Below are 18,646 nucleotides of genomic sequence, written 5' to 3' on the forward strand. Positions count from 1 at the left end.
AGAACTGATGGCGTGTGAAAATTATTTCAGAAAATGCTAATGCACTGAAACACAGCAGCATTCATTAAAAGCCGCGTGCTCAAATCAGAAAAGCGTGCATTAGATAATTGCAGATTTATCAACAGCTGAAAATGGAGTTCCTCGCAAAAACCAGGACAGTAACAAGAACGAACAAATTCACAGCTATGCATTTGCAAGAAAATTATCCCATCGCTTTCCCAACTTCAATCTTTTATTTTCAATCGATCGTCTCATCTGTTATTTTAAGAACTCCCCTGGAATATCTTTAAAGCATCACATATAAATTAACCAAATACAGCATTATGATAATCTTCAATAAAATTTTAAATAACCAAATTTTAAAACCCATGACTAAACGAAAAACAAAAAATTCGGGTTTCGTTCAATTGAACCGCAGGCAGAGTCAAATCAATTCGTCTCCTCAGTACCCCATTGTACCAGAATAAGCCAATTATGATAACAAAGATAAACCAAAGCTCAGATTTTGGCAATTAAAATAACCAGTGGATTGCCGCAAAATAGCCGCCATTGATTCCCATAACACCGATTGGGACTGTAACAACAGAAAAAATGATTGATGAAAGAAAACTGCTAAGTGCGAACTATTTTGATTTCATTTTGTTGTTAGACGTACTCATATTACTTTATGAGGATACAGAAGCTATTATCAATACCAATAAGCATTAGAGTTAGTAACTGCAACTCAAAGAACAAACTTCAAGTAGCGGACATCTAAAATTGGGCTTTGTGGGTTTATCCTGCTTCTATTTTTGTCTTCGTTTTTTATGACTCCGTTCATTTTAGATTGCTTTGTTGAGCAACTGCTGCTTAAACGCACTTCGATTAAAATGAGTGCAGCTTCAAACTAGAAGAAAACAAAAAGAATCCACGCAAAATGTCAAAAAAAGCGACAAAATGAGGTAAAGCGAAAAAGACAAACACTTGAAAAAGTTTAAAAAATAGTAAAAAGTGGATATAATTCGTGATATTTATAACTTCGAAACGATTTCTTTTTCAATAGAAACTATCGAGTAACTCTTCTGTTAAATAGGTTCCAATCGCCTATATAAATCAGAAACTCCAAAAATTCTAATAGATTAAAAAACCAAAACAAAAATTTAAAAGACCGCATAAAAATTTGCAACAATTTCAAAAACAGCAAATATTTAAAACCGCAAAAATGAAAAAACCGCAAAAAAAAAACCGCAAAATTTAGTAAACCGCAAACAAAAGACCGAAAAAAAAACAAAAAACCACTACAACTTCGAAAATTTTTAAAAACCCGCAAACCGCAAAGTTTCGCTGGGGTTTAAAGATTTAAAAACTCAAAAAAATTTTTTTTCGAACTGAAAACCAAAATTCTTTCAAAAAAGTTCCGGTTTTCAGGTCTGAAGTCTCTAAAGATTATCGAGTTGACCATATTAAAGCCTAAAAAAGTCTAATTGACCCCTTTATATCAAAAATTACAAGAACCTTTACAAATTTGAAATTGGCGAGTTAATATGAAGTCGCTAAAAATACTGATATTGATATCCTCAAAACCATTTCGATGTCTTTAAAAACTATTCAGGAACTCATCGTCAATTCATGTAAAGTTTTCTTGACCCCCAAAAGATGGACAAAATAAAAAAAATGACAAAAAAGTTGCAAAAATCACCATCGTTTAGGGTGTTTAAGTTTCAATTACAAAAACATAGCACAAAAACCAACGAAGACCAATAAAATTAGAAAACTGCAAACAAAAACCCGAAAAAAACAATACCGCAAAAACTTCTAAAAAAAATAAAAACGAGAAAAGGATCGCTGGGGTTTAAAGATTAATATACTCAAAAAAAAAAGAGAATTTTTTTAAAAATTGACAACCGAAATATTTTTAAAAAAAGTTTCGTTCTAATATCTAAGGTCTCTCCAAATTATCGAATTACCCATAAAAAAGCCAAAAAGTCTAATTGACTCCTTTATATCGAAAAACTCAAACAATTACAAGAACCTGTACAAACTTGAAAAAATTTAACAAGTTATAATGAAAAGTCGCTAAAAACACTAATATTAATATCCTCAAAACCATTTCGATGTCTTTAAAAACTATTCAGTAACCCATCGTCATATTCATGTAAAGTTTTCGTTGACCCCCTAAAGATGGACAAACTAAAAAATGAGAAAAACTTCCCCATGTCAAAAATCAAAATCGTTTTGGGTGTTTAAGTTTCTATAATAAATACATATAGCACAAAAACCAACATAATAAGAGCTTATGGCTGGTAAAAGAACTTTATGAACTTTGAAACGCGTTATTACTATTGTCCTGCTAACCAAACAATTCAAAAATGACAAAAACCACTTTGTGAGTAAAAATTACAAAAAATGAATTTTTCTTCACCTTGAATTTCGCCCTTCAGAGCTGCTTCAACACTCCACCTGTTCAGCAAACTTTGTAAAAACATCTTACAAAAAAAGACAACAACCAATACAATACAAATTCTTTGGATAGTAAAAAAAGGATAGGAGCACAGTAATAGCCTGCTGAGAAGCTGAGAGCGGCTATTAGTAACAAAAGTGTTTTTGCAGCTGTTGTCTCAACTGCGCAGCGATTGCACATATCGAGATTATATGTGATAACAAATACGCGCAAACAACTCATGCAATACGGGGATCCAAACAACGGTTGACCCGTGGTAGGGGAGGAGGCATGTAGGAATGGGGGTGGTTCTGCAGTTTGAATAGAGAGGTGGGACTGAAGAAAAGAAAAAAGATCGAAATTGACAAGGTTTTCTAAAGTTTCGAACATTGTTCTAATTCAGTGTGCAGTTTCGGTGAGATTCTAAACCTACACTTACTTCAGCTTCTAAACTGAAGGGCATTAAGCTTAATACTTATATCAGCTAGCAATCGCTTTAATGAACTTTGATAACCTAATGCACAATGACTAAATGACCGGGCTTTATCGGTTTATTCCGGTTCTTTTGACTTTGCTCTTTTGACATTCACCGTGTTCACTACATTGCGTAATTTAATGCGTGAAAAAAATTAAAATCCATTCAGTTGAAACAGTGAGTGAGGTAAGTCAGAAGTCAAACGTAAAAATCTTTATTTAAGTAAAACGAAAAATGTGATCAAAAGGTGAAGCGAATTAAAAAAAAACATAGGACATGCCCTCACGTACAATACAACGAATTGTCATTAACTTAACAAAAATAAAAACAAGATCAATGTCAAAATGCCGCATGTGAAAACCAATAGCGAGAAAGAGAAATTTGTTTCAAACAGAGAAACTAGGCCTAGAATGAACTATGAATGGATTGAGAAAACTCTAAAAAAATCGGATCACAAAAATCGACAACAGAACCGACTAACTTAGGGTAAATTGCTCTCAAACGATGGGCGAGCGGTGGGCTTCGTCAGTAGCTAGACACAGTTTAGTGCTGCTAGCCTCAGCTTGATTCGCCTCTGCAACTTTTAGTTTTCTAGCCTTGTTATAAATAAATAAAATAAAGACCTGATATTTTAAAAAATTGCAGCATTTATAAAAGCTTCTAGATTTCGAAGAAAAATGTTCAAAACTATTTTTTTTGTCTCTGGAATTATGTCAAGTAACCATCTGCAAGACCTGACAAGCCTAGTTGGCCAGTAATGATCGTTAAACTCAGAAAAGGACAAAAATTTTGAAAACAATCGCAAATTTCATAAAAATCCTACTAAAACTCAGGATATAAAAACCTTCAAACCATTTTATTGTCTCAAGAAGATATCCAGTTTCCCTTTTTCTAGCTCCAAATACCTTCACTGGCTCATAAAGATCCGTAAACTTGGTACATGATAATAATTTTATAAAAATTTAAAAATTAAATTTTTTCAAAAAATTGCTTCAGCTGGAGTCATTAAGACAATGATAGCCATTCCAATAACTCTAGAAATTATAGGACAAATTATCATCAAGCCTTGGAGGAGGTCCCTAGGACCCTGGTGCGGGAAAAAATGTTGAAAAGTGAAAAAGATTCAAAAAACTTTAAAAAATTGAATTTTTAAAAAAAATTGCTGATATTAAATACTTGAAAAACACTCCATTACATCTAGAAGCTATTTAGTAACCTATAATCAAACCCTAGAGGAGGTTATGTAGCTCTTGAGGCTTGATAAACCTAAAAACAGACAAAAATTTTCAAAAAGTTGAAAAAATGCATTAAAAAAATTGCTAAAATTTGTCATATTAAAAATTGAAAGCAACTCCATGGCAAAAAAAGCATTTTTCAGTAACTTATTATCCAACCTTTAAGGACGCTTTCTGGCCCCTACTTCTGGAAAGACAGGAATAATGAAAACTAAAGGTCATAAAAACTGAGAAAATTGCACGTTTTGTCAAAAAGATGCTAAATTCGTGATGTTAAAATGTTGAAACCGTTCTACTACCACTAGAAACTATGCAGTGACTTATTATAAAACCCAAGGGGAGGTTCTTTGACACCTATGGTGCACCAGGTAGGGGGGTTGGCAACAGTGGGGGTGACGAACAACCGATCTTCAACCTCTAAGAACCGCCCTTCACACCAAAAGTATAAGTCACCAAAACAGTTCGAGCTGAAACAGAGCTGAAAGGCTCTAAGAGCACCCAGTGCCTGCTGGGCGCTACCTGTTTATCCCGTTTTTGAGGACGAAAAGTCAAAAAACCGTCTGACGAAAAATCGCATAACAAAAAGACCGACAGAGGACTAATATAATTGCTACAAACTTCGTTTGAGAGCAATTAAAAAGTAAAAAGCAAAGTGAAATTGCCGCATGTGAACAAAAAACCACTAGCGAATTTTTGTTACACCGTTTTCTCACTACTTCAAAATTAGAGCGAAAATATTTAACGCCGCAAAACCACTCGCTTTTTCGCTCCACTTTCTGTTTTGGCGTGACCAAAATCACTACTCCAATTTTACTTCAAAAATCATGAAAATGTGTGAACAGATCTTTAAAAAAAGACAGCGCCCCAGTACAATTCTAATTCTTCGAATTGTAAAAAAAAGGAGAGCTCCTAATTAATAGCCGTTTGAGAGACTGACGGCGGCTATTAATAAGCTACTAATAAGTTCCTTTCATGAGCGAACTTGCTTCAGCTTTAAAAGACCTATAGGACACCAACAATCCTCTATGACTTGTAAAAATAACGCAGGTGTAATATAATCGCTACAAATCGCTTTGTCTGAGAGCAATTAAAAAGCAGAATTATCCGACCATAAAAGCAAATTTTGTATGCAAAAGCATCTGCTGAAAGAAATTTAAAAAGCGGACAGTATCGGCACCAATTCCTTTCCCCGAAGGAGCATAGAAAGGGGCGAACAAAATTAGATCAAAATTCTCGGGCATATAGCTGCTCTCATCTCATAGGATATCCTGGTCGCGAAATACGTATAAACATCACAACTAGAAACAATACGAACAAAGCATTTATTTGAATTCTTTTTACGAAAATAGTTATTGCATATTTACATACGTAGGTTACTTGGGAAACTAAAGAACAACATCGAGGACAACTCAAAGTAAAATAATAAATCTATGGCAACTAAAACAACGAAATAGATTCTAAAATGGCACCAGCTTAGCTTGCGTTAATTAGCAACTTAATATCAGGAAAACATAACATTCATCAGTTTTGTTAAAAGTATATTTACAAATATACATTCAGAACTCAAAACATTGATAAAACTGCTTTAGTTTGGAACAAGAGAAAATTTTGAATGAGGAAAGATCACAGAGAGCTGAAACACTAATGTTAGAAAGGGGAAAGCACTTGCGCGTCAATTATACAAAAATAAACCATCCATTACATCTTTAACATCCGATTAGGATAGCGACAGATATTCACAGGTTAGTGGATTGACTTTTAATTGGAACCTTCACAACGTCCTCAACTCCATATGACTTTGCTTTCGCATTAGCTGGAACTATTTGGCTAGATTCAGATACGACTTTTGCTTTGTTTTCCGTTGCACCAGAAGCAGAATGAACCACGGTTTTTGAGACAGCTGTGCTATTTGAGTTAGTTGTATATTTGAACGTTGATTTCACAGCAATGCCGTTGGTGTAACACTGGCTCCCAGATGGCCTTGAGGCGCTTGCGGCTTGAGCTGAGTTATAACGTATGGCCGGTGGAATAGGCGAGCTATATTCCGGTGAAACTGCCTCTTCATAATTTAACTTCGTTATTAGACCTTCAGTTTGACCGCTTTGATTTCGTGATTTTGTTCCGGCAAAAACTCCATTTGCGTATGTTCTATGAGTGGAACCAGCGGTCCCACTATTTGCTAAATGAGGATAACTAGCATACGCTTTAATAAATGTCTTCGGTTCGTTTTCTCTATTCAAGGATGCCGGATATATAGAGCTGTTAGATGCCGCATCTGTGATATGTTTCTCAATGATAACAGTTTTCTCAACTGTTCTTTTGTTGTTATTGTTTGTTTGGAATGATTGTACTGATGTTGGTGACTCATCATCGTCTGAGTTTCCCGAAGAAGGTGAAGGTTTTCTAAGAGCGAATTTGAGACGTTCCAGATCCGATTCGAGTTTAATTTGACTGCTATTCTTTCTAGTCAACCTCTCTCTACTTAAAGACACCCTGTTGGTATTGATAGTGTTATGATGATGGTGACTAGAATTTACACGGCTGTTGTGATGACTTTGTAGTGATATCCCACTAAAACACACTCAAGTTTAGGATTAACGCATGATAATGAAGCTTTTACTTAATGTCAGCTATCTAAAAAACTAAAAAAGAAAGGCAGGCAAGAAATATTTTTTTCTCAAATCACTTTTTGTTAAAACGGCTTTGATTAATGTTTGTAACTCAAGTGCTTGGGGATCGAACATCTAGATCTAATAGCTTCTTATTGTCTATATACAATAATAGAGGTTTGAAAACTCATTAGTTCATTTAACAAAGGTTAAACAATAAACTTACAATTTAAGTACTCGGAGAGAACTGAAAAACAACTCCCTTGAACTCAATTGAACCCCGGCCGAAATTGGGATTAAACTATGTAGAGAACAAAAGAAATATTTGCCTACGTTTTTCTGAGCATCACAAAGTTTCTAATTTTGTCCGCAATAACTATGGACATTTCACCAAATGGTCGGAAACTAGTCGCCGTTAACCCCACTGCGGGTGTTGGGATTGAAAGAGTTGGAGCAAACAAAAAAAAAACAATTGACGCCAGCCTAATTTTTTCTGTGTCAAAAAGTTCTCTTTTCGTCCGCAGTTGTATTAGATTTGATAAATAGGGTGAATTCAGCCTCTTAAGTTAGAGGACAATAAGCTTAATACTAATGCCTGATAGACGTATACTCTAAGGAAATCTCGTAATGCATTAGGTCTTAGTGCCCTACTTTTATTGGTTCATCCCGTTATTGATTACATTTTTGACCTTGAACACAGGCGTAAAATTGCTGGATGAATTTTAAATTCCATTCATTTCAAAAAGTGGGGTACTTCAGAAATCAAACGTAAAACTCATGACATTTGTAAAACGAAGAAAACGTGATAGAAAGGTAAAACCGAATTAAAAATACATAGCAGGACAAATCATGAATTACAGTCGAGCAAAATAAAAACTCAATGCCCAAGCATCAATCCCATTAGAAAAACGGTCTTAAAAAATCAACAGAACAGATAGTCAACAGAGCACATACTAAAAGAAACATGAACAAAAAAGAAAATCACAATTCTCACTTTAAAGAAAAAAATTGTTAATGAAGTAACTAACATAGCAGGCTGATTGCCAGAAAATAGCCGCAATTTCTTCGTAGATCTGCAGTCTCAAAACAGACAAAACAAGAACAAAGTCTTTTCATTGAAGGCTGAAATGTTATATTTTGATTAAAAATCTGTATAAGTCATTGCTGCCTCTTAAAAAACCTTCATATAGAGTGACACATTCAAGTGACCTTATCTCTTTGAATTAAAGTAAATACGTCAATTTCAAAGTAAGGAAGTCATTTTTGAGAGTGAGGTAAGTCACGTGTGACCAAAAATTAAATCACGCAAAAAAATAAAAAAAACTTTGCTCCACAGAGAGCGAAAAATTACGTCACACGCGCTTCGAATAAAAAAACCAAGAGAAGACCAATAATAGCCACAGCTATCGCTGTGCTGTTATTAATAAACAATAATAGCATCTCTAGGAAGCTTTTACATACTGGGATATACGACAGTAAACACTACCTCCGCAGAATAGAATACAGAAACAAAGTAAAAAGGACAACAGATAAGAATTTGTCGAACTTCAGTGTCTCTGTAAAATTTTTCGAAGAACGTCAATTTCCAACATGGTCATTTTAACACATAATTAACAAATTTAAAGTTTATAATTTAATCAACAGAAAAAAGACAGACCAAAAAAATCTTCTTATTCAAGGCTGAGATGTTATATTTTCATTGAGAATCTGTTTAAGTTATTGCTGCCTCTTAAAAAACCTTCATTTTAGAGTGACACATTCAATTGACCTTATCTCTTTGAATAAAAGTAAATAAAAGTCTATTTCACAGTGAGGAAACCAATTTTGAGAGTGACATAAGCCACGTGTGACCTAAAAACTTAATCACGCGAACGAACAAAAAACCTTCGCACCACAAAGAGCGAAAAATTTTGTCACACGCGTTTCGATTGAAACTGCATGAATGAACAAAAAGGGATTGTGACGTCATATGGTCGTAACACACACACTTTGACGAAATAAGAAACCAAGATAAGGCCAATAATAGCCACAGCTATCGCTGTGCGGCTATAAAAAAAACAATTATAGTATCTCTAGTAAAATCTTAAACAACCTTGAATTAAAGTAAATAAAAGTCAAATTCACAGTGAGGAAACCATTTTTGAGCGTCACATAAGTCAGGTGTGACCGAAAATTTCATTACGCGAATGAACAAAAAAAACTTTGCTCCAAAAAGCGCAAGAAATTACGTCAAACACGCGCGTTTCACTTGAAATTGCATGAATGAAGGGACAAAAAGTGGCTGTGGCGTCATATGGTAGTAACAAAAATCTTGACGACGGAATAAAAAAAGAAAGCCAATAATAGCCCCAGCTTTCGCTGTGCGACTTTTAATAAACAATGATAGTATCTCTAGTACACTTTTACACAATGGGACCTCTGACAGTAAAAACTACCTCTGCAGAAAAGAATATATAAACAAAGTAAAAAGGACAACATATAACAATTTGTCGAACTTTGGTTTCTGTGAAACAAAGAGAACCACAAGAAGGGCAAAGCTCAAAGATGCACTAATATTTTATGGGAAAAAATTGTCTAAGTCATATAAACAGTTACCAGTCGAAAAATTAAAAAAAACCATTAGAATAATTTAGATAAAAACAGAAGTCAAATAGCCGCACATAAAAAAATCTCTTTAAAACCCGCAAACTTGTACAAACCCTTATTTGTCACTCCATTTTAAACGCAGTTAAAAAAAATTTCATAAATTAAAACTACCCGCTTTTTTGCTCCCTTTACGATTCCAGCAGCGCGATTAAAATCACCACTCTAATTTGACTTCATTCACAAAACGTCGAAAAAAGTGTGAACAGATCTAAAAACATAGCTAGCAGATTGCCAGAAAATAGCCGCAATATATTCGTAGATCGGCAGTCTAAAAAAACAGTAAAAAAGACAGACCAAAAAACTCGTCTTTTCGTTGAAGGCTGATCTGTTATATTTTGATTTAAAAATCTGTATAAGTTATTGCTGCCTCTATTAGCTGATCTCAAATAACTTTCATTTAGAGTGACACACACCCATTTGACCTTATCTCTTTGAATTAAAATAAAAGTCAATTTCAAAGTGAGGAAGTCATTTTTGAGAGTGAGGTAAGTCAAGTGTGACCAAAAATTTAATCACGCGCATGAACAAAAAAACTTGCTCCACTAAGAGCGAAAAATGACGTCACACATGCAATTCAGTTTAAATTGCATGAACGAATGAACAAAAAGTGGCTGTGACGTCATATGGTCGTAACAAAAATCATGACGACGAAATAAAAAAAACATAGCAGGACAAGTCCTGACGTACAATTCAAAGAATTTTCATTGACTAAACAGAAAAACAAGACCTAGAATGGAATACGAGTGAATTCAGAAAACCATTCTTAAAAAATCAGAAAAAATAAGAAAAAAACAGAAAATCAATATCGAAATGCCGCATGTGAACAAAAAAACCCCTAGCAAGAAATGAAAATTTAATTCAAACAAAAAACTAGGCCTAGAATGAGCTGTGAATGGATTGGGAAAACCAGTCAGAATAAAATCCGATACAAAAAATCGAAAAAACAGTAAAAATCAGAGTGAAATTGCCGCATGTGAACAAAAAACCACTACCGACAAGCCGAATTTTTGTTCCAACACCGTTTTCTCACTCTACTTTAAAATTGGAGCGAAAAAAATTCACGCCGCAAAACCACTCGCTTTTTCGCTCCATTTCCTGTTTCGGCGTGACCAAAATCACTACTCCAATTTTACTTCAAAAATCATGAAAATGTGTGAACAGATCTTTAAAAAAAGACAGCGCCCCAGTACAATTCTAATTCTTTGAATTGTAAAAAACCAAGATAAGGCCAATAATAGCCACAGCTCTCGCTGTGCGGCTATAAAAAAACAATTATAGTATCTCTAGTAAAATCTTAAACAACCTTGAATTAAAGTAAATAAAAGTCAATTTCACAGTGGGGAAACCATTTTTGAGAGTCACATAAGTCAAGTGTGACCAAAAATTTCATTAAGCGAATGAACAAAAACTTTGCTCCACAAAGCGCAAGAAATTACGTCAAACACGCGCGTTTCACTTGAAATTGCATGAATGAAGGGACAAAAAGTGGCTGTGGCGTCATATGGTAGTAACAAAAATCTTGACGACGGAATAAAAGAAGGCCAATAATAGCCCCAGCTTTCGCTGTGCGACTTTTAATAAACAATGATAGTATCTCTAGTACACTTTTACACAATGGGACCTCTGACAGTAAAAACTACCTCTGCAGAAAAGAATATATAAACAAAGTAAAAAGGACAACATATAACAATTTGTCGAACTTTGGTTTCTTTGAAACAAGGAGAACCACAAGAAGGGCAAAGCTCAAAGATGCACTAATATTTTATGGGAAAAAATTGTCTAAGTCATATAAACAGTTACCAGTCGAAAAATTAAAAAACCATTAGAATACAATTTAGATAAAAAAGAAGTCAAATAGCCGCACATAAAAAAATCTCTTTAAAACCCGAAAATTTGTACAAACCCTTATTTGTCACTCCATTTCAAACGCAGTTAAAACAAATTTCACAACTTAAAATTACCCGCTTTTTCAATCCCTTTACGATTCCAGCAGCGTGATTAAAATCACCACTCTAATTTGACTTCATTCACAAAACGTCGAAAAAAGTGTGAACAGATCTAAAAACATAGCTGGCAGATTGCCAGAAAATAGCCGCAATATATTCGCAGATCGGCAGTCTAAAAAAACAGTAAAAAAAGACAGACCAAAAAACTCGTCTTTTCATTGAAGGCTGATCTGTTTTATTTTGATTAAAAAATCTGTATAAGTTATTGCTGCCTCTATTAGCTGATCTCAAATAACTTTCATTTAGAGTGACACACACCCATTTGACCTTATCTCTTTGAATTAAAATAAAAGTCGATTTCAAAGTGAGGAAGTCATTTTTGAGAGTGAGGTAAGTCAAGTGTGACCAAAAATTTAATCACGCGCATGAACAAAAAACTTGCTCCACTAAGAGCGAAAAATGACGTCACACATGCAATTCAGTTTAAATTGCATGAACGAATGAACAAAAAGTGGCTGTGACGTCATATGGTCGTAACAAAAATCATGACGAAATAAAAACACATAGCAGGACAACTCCTGACGTACAATTCAAAGAATTTTCATTGACTAAACAGAAAAACAAGACCTAGAATGGATTATAAGTGAATTCAGAAAACAATTTTTTAAAAATCAGAACAAAAAATAAGAAAAAAACAGATCAATATCGAAATGCCGCATGTGAACAAAAAAAACCCCTAGCGAGAAATGAAAACTTAATTCAAACAAAAAACTAGGCCTAGAATGATCTGTGAATGGATTGGGAAAACCAGTCAGAATAAAATCCGATACAAAAAATCGAAAAAACAGTAAAAATCAGAGTGAAATTGCCGCATGTGAACAAAAAACAACTACCGAGAAATCGAATTTTTGTTCAAACACCATTTTCACTCTACTTTAAAATTAGAGCGAAAAAAATTCAGGCCGCAAAACCACTCGCTTTTTTGCTCCATTTCCTGTTTCGGCGTGACCAAAATCACTACTCAAATTTGACTTGAAAAATCATGAAAATGTGTGAACAGATCTTTAAAAAAAGACAGCGCCCCAATACAATTCAAATTCTTTGAATTGTAAAACATAAACGACTAAACGTCGAAAGAATTGCTCTTGAACGACTAGTGGGAGCTCTAATCAATTGCAGCCTGCTTCAGTTGGGGAGGGGGGGGGGAGGGGGGGGGTAGCCTAAATGGGACTAAGAAGTTCTATAGTGGGCTTCAAATAACCATATTAGAGGTTAACATATACCACTATTAAGATTTAAAGAAAAAAATGACACCAGTTTCGGCGCACTTTTTATTTGACTTTTAGTATTAAATTGCCGCCAATTGAGTTCAGCTGCTTGAAATTGTGATTGAGAGAGAATTTTAGATCACGCGAAATGCAAAAAGTCAAGGGCGTAAAAGTCACTCGAAAAGTCAAAACCGTCAAGCGAAAATTTTGCATAAAAAAGACACACACGTTTACAATAATTGCTATGAACTGCGTTCAAGAGCAATTAAAAACCAAGAGAAGGTCAATAATAGCCCCAGCTATCGCTGTGCGGCTATTAAAAAACAGCGCACCAAAACAATTCAAACTCTTTCAATGGTAGAAAAGAAGAGAGCGCCTAAATAACAACTTTTGACAGACGACTTTCCGACGGCTCTTGTGGTCACCAACTAATCTAGACCCAAAATGTTTACACCCAAATGCACGTAGAGGTCTCAGATGACCAATACTCGCCCCATTTTATCCCGTTCTGTTACTCGCCGATGAGAATCTTCATACCTTCAGTAGCCAACACTTCAACTGTTGCTTCAGCTGTTCTGGTGTATGCGAAAACCTTTATATATTTGGAGAAAAGATTAAAATATTTGGAACACTTGAGTCGCGACGGGTGTTCCCATATACATTTTCCAACAAGATTGACTTAAGACGCATGAGGACTTTTCTTACAAAGTTTCATCGGGGGAATTCAGTCATTTCCGCAATTTATATCACGTAGTACAAAAGTGAGCTTAAGCAAGGAAACAAGTATTAAAATATAATATCAACTTCGAAACACGCAAGACGACTACTTAAGAAAAACTACTTAAGCAAATCTTTATCTGTGTGTTTTTCATTTAAATTTTATGACCTTGAAAGTATGCAAAACATCGTTTAAATTTGTGAACTGAAATGAAAATCTATTCAAATGAAATAGCAAGTAAGGGTAGTCAAAAATTTAAAGTAAACATTGTGATTTTTCTGAAACAATAAAAACTGATCTCAGACTTCAGTCTCCTCAGTACGTTTTATTGAGCCACATACTAAGAGACTAGTGGATCTTTAGAGAGCCGCTATTTAGTAACTCGAAGCCATAGGGCTGAAAAAGTTTATCCCGTTTCTCAATACTAAAGTCACGCAAACTCGATGGTGAGACAAAAAATAGTTAGTACAAAAAAGGTATGTAAAAAAACCAAAAGAACTGAAAAAAAACCGACGAGCGTCGGATGAATTGCTCTCGAACGACAGGAGGGGGAGTGATGCGTAATTTGTGGCTGCAGCTTTTTGGTTGCAAAAAAAACGACCTGACAGGGGTTTGCCCGGGCAACCTCCCGAAAATCAGCCCGACATTTTACCACTAAGCCAAAACTGCGTTGTTACTCAACCGCTCACAACCACTTTTATAACATAGCCGCAGATTGCCGGACAATAGCCGCCGTTGACGCGCTTGATGCACATCGGGATTGAAACAGAAAAAGAAAAAAGACAAATTGACCGATTTTTTTTTCTGTTTTTTTTTTCAATGTCAAAAGTGTTCTAATTTGGCATGCAGGTTCAGTTAGATTCTAGGACTATACTTAATTCGGGCTTCTAAACTGAAAGCTAATAATATCAATACAAGGCATTCAGCTATCATACACTCAAATGAACTTAAATAACCTAATGCACTATGACTTAATGACCGGTCTTTATCGGTTTATCCCGTCTCTTTTGATTGTGATCTTTTGACATTGACCACATTCACCACATTGCTTAATTCAGTGCGTGAAAGAACTTAAAATCCATTCAATTGAAACAGTGATTGAAGTTAGTCAGAAGTCAAACGGGAAAATCGTGACTTATGTAAAACGAAAAACATGATCAAAAGGTAGAGCGGATTAAAGAAAAAGCACAGCGCCTAAATAATAGCCGTTGAGAGGCTGATAGCGGCTATAATTAGCAACAAATTTCATTTCAGAATGAGAGCGATTGGCATCACTCAAAATGAAGAAGTGAAGCGGAAAAATTCACTTCAGAAGTCACAGAATGTTCTAAAACAAAAACGATCAAGCAAAAATTTTACATAAAAAAGACCAACACGTTTACAACGATTGCTTCAAACATCGTTCGCGAGCAATTAAAAAATGCCATAAAAATCAGGTTAAGTGGGAGTTGGATCAACTTTCTTTCAGTGATAATTGGGAGTGAACATGCCAAACTGCGTATATATGTTTTATGACAACGACAGTTAATTAAAAATAACATGAGAACTACAGTTTGCAAGTTCTAACTGAAGAGCTACAGAAAGGCGCACAACGCCACCAAAATATAAGAACATAACTCAAAACCTTTTTGTACATGCAGAACAAGGCTAGAAACATAAGGAAATAACATAAACAGTGAAAAAAGTTTATAACGGACTAAAATTATAAATTTTGATGAGTACTGAGACTACATGTATTGAACTCAGTGCTCTAACTTTACTACGCAACCGCCAATCACCACTCACATAGATTCTTAAGAATCAGTTTGAAAAAAATTTGGATGGCACAACATAAATAGTTACTGGTCGGCAATTTTATTTACTAAGAAAACATCAGTGACCAATTTGAGTAATGAACCAAAAATTGACGACTCGAATAAAATGAACGATTCAAATAATTCTATGCGTGCTAGAGAATGTTGCCAATTTTAGCAGTGTACCAGTTCTGTATCTGATCAAAAAGTATTTGTCTACGGCCATGCAAATAAGTGACCACGTACCAAGCAACTCAAGTTATGTGCAATGATAGTGATCTTGAATTATATTATTACTAGAAATACTCAGAGGAATGTTTAAGAGGAGATCAAAAAATTTAAAAGGAGAAACTTGAAATCGCTAAGCCATGATAAACAGCTGGTCTGAGTTACAGCGGTCATTTAATCTCAAACATGTCGATATTAGGGAAACAATAAGTTCTGTTAAATGAATAGCGAATGCAGTTTTAAACATGATTTCAGGATTTGGTGAAAATTCAGAAGTGTTAGCTCCTTTTCATTCATTTAGGAACTGAATACACAAGTACAACTGTAATTTTTCGGTTCCATGACATGCTAGTTGCGTGCATTGTCGTCTAACTAATTTGATTTAATTGAAGACTTGCCTGGTCGATTGCTTGCTACTATGTTCGCATCAGCTGCCTTAAAAACACCATTTTAATGCAGAAAACCTTTAAGGCACACACAAGTAAGATCTCAGACAACTTCAGTTTTCGAAATTCAACTGTTATGGAAATAATAAAAGCAAATACGGGTAATTGTTATTTTGAGTGACGCCAACGTTCACCACCAAGGATATCATTATGCTAACTTTGCACAAAAGCTCTGATTTATTGGTCGTAATATGAGGTACAAAATCTTGAAGAGTAACAAATAATTTACAAAATTAGCATACTTGGCTTTCAAAATGTTTGTACGGATTTCAAAGCATTTATCTTTCACTTCCCAGTCTATCGAATTGCTACCCAAAACCGAAAGAAATTGAAAACAAGATACAAATGGAATTGAATTCCAACAAAACTAAATAATAACTGTTAAAAACGGAAGCTATAACGGAGGTAAACTCACTAATTGCCAAGGAACACACTTTCTCTCACTCCGATCTCATCACTGCTTCCCATACCCCTTCTGCTATCAGGGTGTATCAGCACATGCGATAACAAATGGGAGTTAGAGTCATTCACAACTCCATTCTGATCGGCACTTAAGACCTCGTTGTTCACAGCATCCACCAGATTCTCCTCTGAGAGTTGCATCATGAAGTTGCTCCGGTCAGTGGGCATGGAAGGAGTAGAATACAATGAAGCGAACAGGGGAATAGTTGGGATTCTAGGACACTTTGAGTCTCCTAATAGAAGTCGAATTTTAGTCAATGATTCGACGAATTTGGCACCCATTTCTTGCAGTTCTCTCGTTCCTATTTGAGTTCCCTGAAACAAGAACAGATAATTGAATCTTTTCAAAATGAAGCTATTGAAAAGATTAAAATTTAGGAAACTCATGGCAGATATTATCAGCAGTTTCTGCGAGTCAATTTCTGAAGAAGCCATCAGAGTTCTAACTCACTTTATATGGCCCCTGGTCAAATCCACTGAAAGTGCTCTCCATGGTGTAGCTCCTCAACACCTGCAAGTGTCTCCACACAACCACCCTCGCAGTGCTCTCCTTCACTTTCTCAACTGTGTTGCAGCAGTTGGTCAGAGAGAACGACGGAGTCGAGTAGGACAGCAATTTGGGCAGACACTAAAAATATCAAGATATTCAAAACCATTACTTCATTTAACGAGAGTACCATAACAAAAGATATCACTTAACATTTGAGTTCCACCAAATAATGATTTAAGTTGCTATGGGCATATTTCAAAGAGTAAAAACAACAAGCCCAAGTAAAAGGAAGATAACTCTGAAGACAACGTTTCATAAACTTATTATTCTGAACAAATTTGGCAAAGACCATTCTCGCTTATGACTTGAAATGCATGAATCAATACTTGACATCAGTTAAGACCAATAATATTCTATTTTTCAAATTTTAGCATTTTGTAGATAATTACCATGCCTCGTTTTACGTCATTTCAACTCTGAGTTTACCTCCAAAAATATATGAGACTTCGCTCAATTATGTAAATAATCAACAAAGACTACCGATCACAATTCTAAGCTATACTCACCTTGAAGCCTTGATCTTCGTTGGGTCCCTTGAGAATGTCAGGTCCATACCAGCTCAGGGCATTGCTGCACCCAAACATGAAGATGTTCTTGCGTCTTGAATGCCCGTGGTAGTCGCAATAGATCTAAAGCACAGCGAAAAAAGTCAACTGAGGACTACACATTTTAACTCAGACAAATCTTGATGCTGCCCCTGCCGTTTATGACTCCCAACTACATTACAATTCGTTGCAGTTGCTTATGCGTTGTTATATAGGCAACTACTATGTAAAAATTGGACATAAGCAATTAAGGGGTTATTATATTCAGTATTCCTGGTGGCCGAATGGGTCCAAAAATCGGCAGGCTTCATTTAACGATTTTAGAATTAATAACTGTCTTTGATGAGAGGAACCAAATTTTTCATCAGCAAATGAGTGGTCTCACAATGACGAAAAATTGAATATTAACAAAAATTTTCCAAGCGACAATCGTCTGCAAGCTGCCAAATAAGAGCTGCTATAGTTCTGCAGGCCATAGACACAACCCATAAAAAACATACCCGGCAGATTACCGGAAAATAGCCGCCGTTGATTCCAATAAGCATGATTGGGATTGAAAAAATAGAAGATATTGAAAAAAAAAGAGTTTTGTACAATTTTTAAAAACATTTTTTAAGTCGATTTATTTAGGTGGCATTTCGTAGTTGAACATATTTCTGTATCTTAGAGAGAGGCTACAGGGGCTACTATAAATACCAATAAGCAAATGCCAATAACCAATAAATAGAGATGGTAACTAAGACTTATAGGAACGAAGTTCAAATAGCGGGCATATAAAATTGGGCTTTATAGGTTTATCCAGTTTCTATTTCTAACTTCCAATTTTTTATACTGACTCTGTTCATTTTGAAACACTGTTAAATTTTGATGTTAAAGATCACTTTTAGCAGAATTAGAGAAGAGAGAAACTAGCCTAGAGAAGTCAAAAAGATTTCACGCAAAATGTTGAAAAAGCGGCAAAATGAGGTATGGCGAAACATTTTTTTGTTCGACGAAGTAAAAAAACATATCAGGACAAGTCCTGACTTACAATTCAAAGAATTTTCATTGACTAAACAAAAAAAAGACCTAGAGCTAGAACAGGCTATAAGTGAACTGGGAAAACCATCAGAAAAACGAAAAAACAGAAAATCAATGTCAAAAAGCCTTTGACGAGAACAAAAAACCACTAGCGAGAAATGTATATTTGATTCTAAAATAAACTAGGCCTAGAAAGAACTATTAACGGATTGAAAAACCATTTAGAAAAAAAAATCCGATCCCAAAACTTGAAAACAGTAAATACCGAAGTGAAATTGCCGCATGT

General features: G+C 35.1%; 1 protein-coding gene across 7 annotated transcripts in view; it reads right to left on the bottom strand.

Annotated features, from left to right (window-relative positions):
• Window positions 1–5,437: 5,437 nt before the first annotated feature.
• Window positions 5,438–18,646, bottom strand: part of LOC142341669 (cytosolic carboxypeptidase 1-like) — a 63,623-nt gene continuing 50,414 nt past the window's right edge. For 4 of the 7 annotated variants that reach the window (XM_075392803.1, XM_075392802.1, XM_075392800.1 and 1 more), the window contains 5 exons: window positions 17,302–17,424; window positions 16,697–16,873; window positions 16,199–16,560; window positions 6,965–6,985; window positions 5,438–6,700 (listed from right to left, as the gene is read on the bottom strand). In XM_075392803.1, coding sequence (XP_075248918.1) covers window positions 5,866–6,700; window positions 6,965–6,985; window positions 16,199–16,560; window positions 16,697–16,873; window positions 17,302–17,424 — 1,518 coding nt within the window. In that variant the 3' untranslated portion in view covers window positions 5,438–5,865. Of the gene's footprint in view, window positions 6,701–6,964; window positions 6,986–15,735; window positions 15,773–16,198; window positions 16,561–16,696; window positions 16,874–17,301; window positions 17,425–18,646 lie in introns of all 7 variants that reach the window. The other 3 variants (XR_012759119.1, XM_075392804.1, XM_075392801.1) reach the window with 3 other exon arrangements.

This window comes from Convolutriloba macropyga, chromosome 6 (genome assembly GCF_964194025.1).
Source record: "Convolutriloba macropyga chromosome 6, txConMacr16.3, whole genome shotgun sequence".
Classification (NCBI taxonomy): Eukaryota; Metazoa; Xenacoelomorpha; order Acoela; family Convolutidae; genus Convolutriloba; species Convolutriloba macropyga.